Genomic DNA, 10,051 nt, shown 5'->3' on the forward strand with positions numbered 1-10,051 from the left:
ATTGAATAAAATAAAGTTCAAGCAAATCTTTTTTTGTTACCTCAGATCTCGGTCATTTTTAAATCTATTTGAAAAATTATTTTTGAAGTGAAACGACTTTAGAATCCTATATATATCCTATACATAATAATAAACCTTACAAATAAAATGAAAAAGAATAAATGATTGAATTACAAAATTAACCTTACATTTATCCTTATAATTCTGATACTCTACATCCGCCTCAATCTCTCGTAGGCTACTTTTCAGAAGTTACACTTCTGCCGTGTTTCGATGTGGTCCCGTTTTCATCATGTCAAGATCTATTAAAGGGATCCTGGAGTATTCGAAGGAACTCTTCAAATATTATAGGGACACCAATAGCGATTTTTGTATTCTTTAAAGTAAGTTGAGCATTTCTCATTTGGTCAAGTGAAACCGATGATGAAGACCACGGATGGACACCGGAACTACGCAATAATAAGTATTACATTGGTAATTTCGAATATGGTATTTGGTAGGTAATCAATGTTCCAGAAACGCTGAAGATCGTAACAAGTGGAGGCGCATCGCGGGGGCTGCTGTGGCCAAAGAAAATGAACCATCGTCAACCACGACCACTCTGTCAAGAGGGAACGACTAAGGATAATCAATTTACAGCAGCAACGGGAAAACTCATCAATCATTAACAGGCCTCAAAATTAAATTCAGGCCTTAAACATTCTGCTATTATAACTTAAATATAATTGCAACCCTGTCCACAAAAAAGCGTGAAAACCGACTTTATTACACAATTAAAAAACAAGAAATGAATATATTCTACAACATTTTTAAGTCCGTGCCAAGTAAAATGTAAAAAATTACTTGTACCTACTTTCCTTGCAACTATAATAAAAACGAATACAAATATGTCATCTATATATAGTAACTACATTTTACTGCATCACATCAACCTATTACCGGCCCTCTACAGAGTACGGATATCCCCATTAAGACTAAAATTATATTATATAATGCCTTAGTGAGAAGCAGCCTCGAATACGCGAGTACTATCTGGAATCCTGCTTACTGCGTGCACTCGCAGCGCCTTGAAAGTATACAGCGCGCTTTTACTCGGCACCTGGCTTTTTATGTCAGTGGCCTTTCACACAGACAGCCATATAATCAGCGATTGGCAGTATTTAAAATGACATCTCTTCGTAACAGGCGGGATATTCTTGATCTGTGTTTTTTACATAAAATATTACAAAACAAAATTAAATGTAACAACCTTCTCAATCATATATCTCTGACTGTCCCGCGCCGGTACACCAGAAGTTGCAAATCCACAAATTTTTTTCATATACCATTTACTAAATCCCATCTCGGAAAACAAGCGCCTATTATACGTATTTGTGCGAAATACAACGATTTATCTAAAAAGATACCTAGCATCGATATCTTCCATGACTCACCCACAGCTTTTAGAAAAAAACTCACCGAACATTTATCGGTGAGTTAAATTTTGTGTTAATTTTTTTTTTATTTTTTGCAAATTAAGTTTATATGACGCTTTGTCAATGCTATGTGCACTTGTTATTGACGTGCATATCAGTCCATGTGTTCGTGTGTGTCCTATGTTTAAAAAACGTGTAATATGCATGTTGTTAGTGCTCTTAAATAAATAAATAAAAATAAATAAATAAATCCCTCCCACAACGAGAAGGGGTTAAGGCCGTAGTCCACCACGCTGGCCCAGTGCGGATTGTTGGACTCCACACACCTTTGAGAAGATTATGAAACTTCCCCGTTTAAGCAAATGATATTTTAATTACTTAAAGCGCACATAACTCAGAAAAGCGATACCTTGCAAACCTAAACTAGTTTTTTTAATATTATTATCTTTTGTGTTTCTCGTTGTATTTTATTTGTGTGTGTGCAATAAAGAATTTTTAATAATAATAAAAGTTAGAGGTTGAGTCCTGGCTGGGACCTGGCACGCTGGGATTCGAACTCGCCCCCCCGGAAGTGAATTAGAGCTCCTACCCAATGCGCTATCCTATCGCATTCTACTTGGCTCTTACATATTACTCACCTCAGGGCCAAGGATGTCGACAGTAAGTAATATGTATTTTTTTACCCCTCTTTTCATTACAGTGCCACAAAAAAGCACAGACATTTTTATGTTAGGACAGTTGCAACGACGCTTCGGTGGTGTACGCTCAGGGTTTTAGATTACTTTTTGCGGTTTTTCCGAAAATCCTCCAGCCTTTCGGTGACAAAAATGTGTGGCGCAAAATGTGTTTGTTAAATGCAGGAATAGCTTGTTTATTCGGTTAAAAAACGTGTTATAACCGCAGTCCACAGAACAAATATTAATGAACATGCAATCTCTTCTAAACTTATTTTATCTCACTTATTGATTCATGATAAAATCCAAGACGGTAATGGGATGACAGTTATATTGAACCATGCCTACACCTTTGTTTTTACTTTTTTTTTTAACCCATTTCCGGCCAGGGCTGCTACAGGGCACGGGTCTCCTCCCACACAATAAGAAGGGTTTGGTCCGCCACGCCTTTGAGAACAATACGGGGAATTCCCAGGTTTCCTCACGATGTTTTTCTGCCTGCATTATGCCGCAAATGATATTTGATTACTTAAAACGCACATAACTCAGAAAATATAGATGTGCGTGCTGGGATTCTACAAAGAGTAATTTATTAAAATGCCAGGAATCGAAACCGGTCCATAGCGCTCACCACTACGCTACATAGGTCAAAATAATTATTTTTACCACTACTCACAACTTTTTATCGGATTCGCACGGTCAGGTTGCCTACAAAAGGTCATTATTTAGTAATAAGGCCGCCTTTGCAACCTCTACCAAAAAATTTCTAATCTATTTAAAATATATAACAAATGTAAAGGAATGCGCAACGGGGCAGTGTAGCTTGAATAGGAAAAAAAAAACTATAAAAATAATTTAAAAAAAAAACTAAACCTAACCAAACTAAAACCAGTGTAGTCAGTAGTAACCAGTCATAAAAGAAAAACAATATATATATATATATATATATATATTTATTATCATTAATATAATGAATTTCGACACAGCTCATATCGTTCCAACCAGCGTCTACCGTTGACGCTGCCATTCAGCGGCGCCGTGCATCCGGGTCCACCATTACCGTTCACCATCATGTAGTCAAAGCAGTCTGTGACGCCGTCTCCACTGCAGTCCTGGAATGGAAAAGACGACGAGCGTTTTCACTACTAACATTATAGCTGAAGAAGTTACTTAGTGAAAGTCTGAAGGACTAACAAACAAACAAACACAAGATATGCTTTGACGCTTTTTTTTTTTACTATTGGTTGCCAGAGTTCTTCTTCCGCTTTTTTTTTTACAGATACCATGGGTAATGGGAACCATTTGCTTACCTGAAATAAAAAGTAGGTACCTAGCCTATATTACTCTCCATCCTTTTTACGAACGCTGTACTACTACGCCACGCTATTTTTCAAGTTGAGTGGGTGCTTCGTTAGGGAGTTAAGGAAGGACAGACAAACAAACAAAACACTTCCTTTATAATTTATATATATAAGTAAGGATAGTAATAATAGCCGGGCCAAGCATTGATTGTAAGAAGAAAAAAATCGCGTATAAACAGCTGACTATGGGATAAGAATATCTCATAAGAAGGCTCAGAGTCGCACAGCGGGCGATGGAGAGAACTATTTTAGTAGTATCTGTACGTCATCAAATCAGGAATGAGAAGACCCGTAGAAGAACCAGAGGCTGTGGCCATCTTTAACGATTGTCTACTAAACTTTTGGCAAAAGTGGTGATAGTGGTAGTTACAATCAGCATTGTCATAAAGAGTAGGTTAATTAGTCAAGTTGCAGATATTTGGTAAAAATCCTCACCAAAACTGGGCAGTGCATTTATACATGTACAAAGTTCACGCTAATAATAAGTCTAATTTATGTACCACTGCTCGGTATACACCTTTCTTAAGTAAGGATACATATCTAAGACCCTCCGCCCTGTCCATTATTGTTCTTGAGAATGTACTTACTCTTCCATACCTCTGTAAGTACCCTTCTATAATTCCTTTGGCGCAGTCGTATTGCCTTGCGCAGTCTTCCCACGCTGAAACAAATACAAATTTATTATTATAACCTCAAGCGGTAACAACTTCAAGCGATGATAGCGAGGCTTCGGTTTCACTTTCGAGGGGGCCAGTTCGAATCACAGCACCCATATCTAACTTATTACCGTGCACCTCTTAGTGATAACAGACTGCTGGTTGTGCACTGGTTGGCATGTTGTAGAGATGGCGGAAGTCAGATTCTAGATCTTTGTGTTGTGTATTTGATGCTGGCGCTCTCACCATGATTCCTCTCAGGGTCGTCATCAGGCAGTGTGACTCTACCAGAGTCCACCCAGTATACTCTGGATATGTTGAAGGGGCCACAGTAACCCGCTGTGCAGCTATGCGAGATTTCACACTTGGTGGCCACAAAGCAAAGACAGCGATAGCACGCTTCTGTCAGATTCGGAATGAATACACCTGGAAAGAGTAAAACGGTATTACTAACGTCGGAACCATTTAATTTAAGAAATTTAAATATCACTTGCTTTAAATGAAGAAATACATTGTGAGGAAACGTGCATGTCTGAGAGTTCTCCATAATGGCGTGTGAAGTCTACTAATCTAAACTTGGCCAGCGTGGTGGACTACGGCTGAACCCCTTTTCATTCTTAGAGGAGACTCGTGCTCAGTAGTGGGCCGGTAATGGGTTGATGAAACCGTTTACAAAGGTGGCCTGTAAGAGTTTGCTTGCCGAAATAAAGCAGCCTTTGCATAACTTATTTCTAAAGTTTGTAGACTACCAAAGAAGCTGTTAATAGAGGTATTTTGTCGACACAGATTTCGCTAAAAGGACTTTATATTAAATGCTGCAACGCATATATCATTTTAGTAATTAACAATAATAATGTTGAATAGGTAGATAAAATCCATTAATATAACATATTGTATAACATGCAGCAAAGATTCTTTTTAAAATCACATTTAAAGTTTGTGGGCAATCAAAGAAGCTGTTTTATAGAGGCATTTTGTAGACGCGGATTTCTCAAAAAGGGCTTTATTTCCAAGGCTGTATATATAATTGTGTAACTTATGTATAATTTTTGTTGCATCCAAAAGTAATATAGCACATACCAATACTAATGTCGCATAGGTAGGTCAAATCCATTAATATAACATACCAGCTGTCGCCCGCGGCTACGTACATTTTCCCGGGATAAAAAATAGCCCATGTGCTAATCCAATGTATCTCTATTCCAAAATTCTGTCAAATTGGTTCAGTACATTTTGCGTGAAAAAGTAACAAACATCCATCCATACAAACTTTCGGATTTATAATATTAGTAGGTATATGTTTGTTCTTCCACCACTATCTGCTAAGCCCTCTCGACTATGACAGGTCTTTGCCCAGCAGAAGGCTAATAAAGATGCTTTAGTAGATACACGATGCGGGCCAAATTTATAAATTATGATCTGGCGACTCTGGCAATTGCGGCCTGAGCGCTTTTCCAACTTAGCTACGGTTCTCATACTACTTAATAAGTAAGTACATGCCTTTTATTGGCGTTTATATGGACTTTTAACTTATAAATTTAATATTTCCTCCAACACTTTGCAATACAAATTAAACAGAATAAAAAAATATCCATTCTATTAAGGAAAATAATATTTTAAACCTAATTGATAAGCGATGCAAAAATTTATATAATTGAACGCTCTATTATGCATTTTAAATGTACAAATTGATATTTCCTCCGAGTGTAGGTAAAAACACTTGTCTAAAAAAAATTGTCTATGCTATTGAGGAAAATAATACTTTAAACGATAAACTATTATGTATATTAATCAAAGATGCACTAAGGTCAAGAGAAATAATTATATGTTGTACCTATTGCTGTAAATGACGATACAGTAAGTATTAACGCTGCAATAATATTACTAGTTGTTGCTTCCTCCACATTTATTACGGTTTTATAAATCACGTGAAAACCATTTGTTTTCCGGCGATATAAAGATAGAAGTAACATAGGCTATGTTACTCTCCGTCCTTGATCAACTACCTCTTTGTCAAAAACAATTCAATTAGTGGCTTAGTTAATTGGTGGAAGCGGTGGTAGGAGCTCGACTTCACTTTCGAAGTGGCATCAGTTGGCATGATTGGAGAAAAATCTTTACTATTTAAGCAAATACCACACCTCAGCGTCCGACTTGCGTCCTTACCGGCTACCAAGTTTGCGTCCTGCGTGCATCCAATCACAGGATTTGCTCAAACGGAAGCACAATGTAATTGGTTGCACGCCGGACAAAAATTTTTGCCCTGATTTCCATTAGATATAGTGTACATTATTTTACTAGCCAAGCCCTTTGGGCCATCTATGGACCTACTTGAATATTTTTGAATATTTTATTTAAAAAAAAAAGAAATCCCACAATTTGTGGTGGAGGCCATCTTGGACCATAGCTAAAAACTAAGGAATTCTCCTTTCAATCAAAAAGAAAAAAAAACGAAACAAATTACCTGCGGAACCGGTCCAAAGGAAGATCGCAGCGAACAGACAGACCGGCAGCGCAACTTGCATGCCAGTTGTCATGCTGAACCGATGCTGATCTAAAAATAATGTAAAGTTATGTTAAATTATGTTCGTTTTTGATTTCGGGCAGAATACCGAATAATAATGTACGGTTTTTATTTAAAAAACCTGCAGCGCAAGGCCGAGTCGCGATATTTATGTTTCTGCAGCTTATCTGTGTTACTAGATGTTTGGCCGCCATTTCTTTCAAGCTATGACGTCGTTAACGAACATTTGGCCAAATCTGATTTTTTAACGCTATCCTACTTTGATTTAGCCTCGTTAATTTTCATTGCTACAGGGGTTTTTTCTTCAATTCCATAACTATAATGTCGTTTGTGGATTTTATTTATCACAAGAAAGTTACGTCTAACACATTAAATGGGTTTAAAGTAACTTCGTTAATGTTTAAATTTAGTTTCTCCGAAATTAAAATGTCTTTTAACGAAAATGCTAGACTAAAATATCTTTAATGACATATAAAGGAGTTACAGTTTAGTAATATTTCGCAAAAAAATATTGTTTCCTAATAACTTAAATAAATAAAATAACTTAAAAGTCCCTAACTATTCTACCATCTTGCGAGGTTAGAGTAAAATGTTCCTTAGACTCCGCTATTTCATTTAATATTCACTATATCATTTTATATTCTATTTAAAATTCATTACTATCACTCACATTTTATTAATATTTTCATTTGTTAAATAGAATAATTAAGAAAATTTAAGGTTAGATCAGCACATTATTATAAAGCTTGTCATTGAACATTATAGAATGTAGCAATCGTCAGAGAATTTATTAATATTATTTTTAGTAACAAAAATAACAAATAAGAAAGTATATTTAGAAATTTTTAAAAAACTTTGCAATTTTTTTTTTTTAAACTGTTGAATTTTTTTACACTTTGCTATTCACAATTGATCCGTCTGAAGATATTGCAATAAATTATCCTAATTGATTATGATATTAGACGCTTTGTTTTGTAATTGACGTGCATATAAGTACATGTTTTTGTGTGTGTGCTATATATTTAAATACGTGTAATATGCATGTTGTTAGTGCTGTTAATAAATATATAAATATTTGCCACTAGCTGGCGTATAAGTCAAGAAGCGTGGAGTATATGACATATAGTTACGACCAATCCAAATTATTATTTTTAAATAGCGGAAACTACACAGACGTCTGACGTAAGCGTTACTTCCGTCAGGAAAAAAGATGAGTTACTCCCTAGTCGCGCCTAAAAAAGTTTTACTTCAAAAAAAAAAAAAAGGAGTCGAACTGGTATTTTATTCATAAAACCTAATGCTATTATTTTACGTAAAAATTATTCTAAGTAGAATAAAGCCATTGCTCATTGCCTCTTAGTTAATTGATTGTATACATATTATAATTACATAGTAGTAAATGCGTTCAAGCGGCGATAGCGCATTGGGTAGGAGCGCGACTTCACTTTCCGGGGGCCGAGTTCGAATCCCAGCACGCACTTCTAACTTTTCTTAGTCATGTGCTTGTTTTCGTAACCTTATCCCTTAGTTAACTTTCTCAGTACATCTTTATAATTTTGAGGGAACTTTATATAAAAATACGAATTCCGTGTGTTTGTGAAAAGAAGTCGATGCATTTAATTGTTTTTTTTGCACGTTTCATTCCTATTTATGAAAGTTTTTACGTAGTTTTTCTTCACAGTCTATACGAAATTTTAATTGACATCCCGAATACTTAATATTGGATAACACTACGCCACATCACAGCGTGGCTAGATTTTGCTAGGATATTTTAAACAATATTAAGTTTCTTGTTATAGGTACGAACATGGTACTGTGCTGCACTGTACTGTTCATACATTAAAATCCTTAGTATTTTATTTAAAACAACTTTTCTTGACCGTCTGAAGGCTAACTACATTACTTGTTTTAAATATTTCAACATTGGAAAAAAACAATCACGTTATGGGATATTTTAATAGCACGCTTCCATGATCACTGATATCATCACACAAATCAAGTACATATATATATATATATATATATATACCAAGGGTACTTTTTATTACTTAAAATACCCGGGACACGTTTCCGCGGGAAATAAAAGCCTTTGTTACTTATATAAACCTTCAAAGCTAAACCAATCTAGGCAAAATTATGCATAAAGATAGCTGCTTGATGCACCCTGGAGATCTTTGTCTCGATAAAACAATGATTCATGAGGCCTATTCGGTACAAACAAACAAACACGTAAAATTTTATAATATCGGTACAGATAGAAGCCATTTAAATAGACAAAGACAAGCGAGAATTCGCCATCAAAATAAAGCGTGAAATAGTCATCCTCATTTTTAAAATCAGTTTACAAAATCCAACTTACTACTTTTAATTCCAGATAAAACGAAATCCAACTTCAAAGCGACCAATGTAACTTCATTAACAAAACTTAATTCACACGAACACAATTTGACTTCAATTAAATTATAAACACTTCATTATTATTTAACTCCTTGCATATTTATATTATCTGTGTAAGGAACTAAACGGCGTGTTCGTTTCTTACAATCATATTAACTACTAGCTGCATACGAGATAGGTATGAATTGTTTTTATCGCCGCGATGTATAGAGATCAAGTTTTACGCATAAATACGGCTTGGTATGCTACGTAGGTAGGTACCTAAGGCTCCTAGAAAAAAAGTTAATATTAATGATAATTTTATAGTGTTTTTACCTACACATGGGACGGGAGCCGTGGCGTGCACTTCATACATGCACAAAAGCACTGCCTACCCTAAAATTGATATATAACTCGTATAGGAGGATTTTGCTGTTTTATGCAATTTTCCCGCTCTAAGCATACCCTGGTAAGAAACACGGGTAACTGCATGGGAGGTTTTCGGTCGACTACAAGACATTGGAGGTAATGTCATTTTCATTATAACCTATTTTCGGCCGACTTCAGGGCAGGGCAGGGCGACTCCTCTCAGACTGAGAAGGGTTTAGCCCTTGGTCCACCACGCAGTATGGATTCGCACAATGTTTTCCTTCACTGTTAAAGCTAAAGATATTTTAATTGTTTTCCATTAAACCATCCATTTGTTTCCATCGTTTAAAAGTCTACCAATAAAAGCTCAGTTTGAATGTCGGTTCGAATATAAACCTTCTTTTAATATAAAAAAAAATCTATCCATAAATCTTTCTATGCAAATAATAAAGTTGAAAAAGTTGCTGAAGTTGGAATTAAAAATCTTTTTTGCATTGATAGCTTAATTATTGATAAATATTATAGGATATTTAACATTAAGCTACGACATCAAAAGTCGTAATCGTCGAGTCGAATAAACAAACTGGAAAGAACGGCTAGTGAAACTGAAAACACAGGCGAGCATATACGGTGACGAAGTCGCAGAGAACTGCTTGTATAAAGAAGAGAAACATAT

General features: G+C 35.6%; 1 protein-coding gene across 1 annotated transcript; it reads right to left on the reverse strand.

Moving 5' to 3' along the window:
• Positions 1–3,051: 3,051 nt before the first annotated feature.
• Positions 3,052–9,164, reverse strand: LOC120631065 (lysozyme 2-like). Its single transcript, XM_039900481.1, has 5 exons — positions 8,990–9,164; positions 6,571–6,660; positions 4,353–4,532; positions 4,038–4,111; positions 3,052–3,201 (listed from the first exon to the last, which is right to left on the reverse strand). Exons 2-5 carry the CDS (start codon positions 6,641–6,643, stop codon positions 3,052–3,054), a joined length of 477 nt encoding a protein of 158 aa, XP_039756415.1. The 5' UTR covers positions 6,644–6,660; positions 8,990–9,164.
• Between the last annotated feature and the right edge of the window lie 887 nt (positions 9,165–10,051).

This window comes from Pararge aegeria, chromosome 17, assembly GCF_905163445.1.
Source record: "Pararge aegeria chromosome 17, ilParAegt1.1, whole genome shotgun sequence".
Classification (NCBI taxonomy): Eukaryota; Metazoa; Arthropoda; class Insecta; order Lepidoptera; family Nymphalidae; genus Pararge; species Pararge aegeria.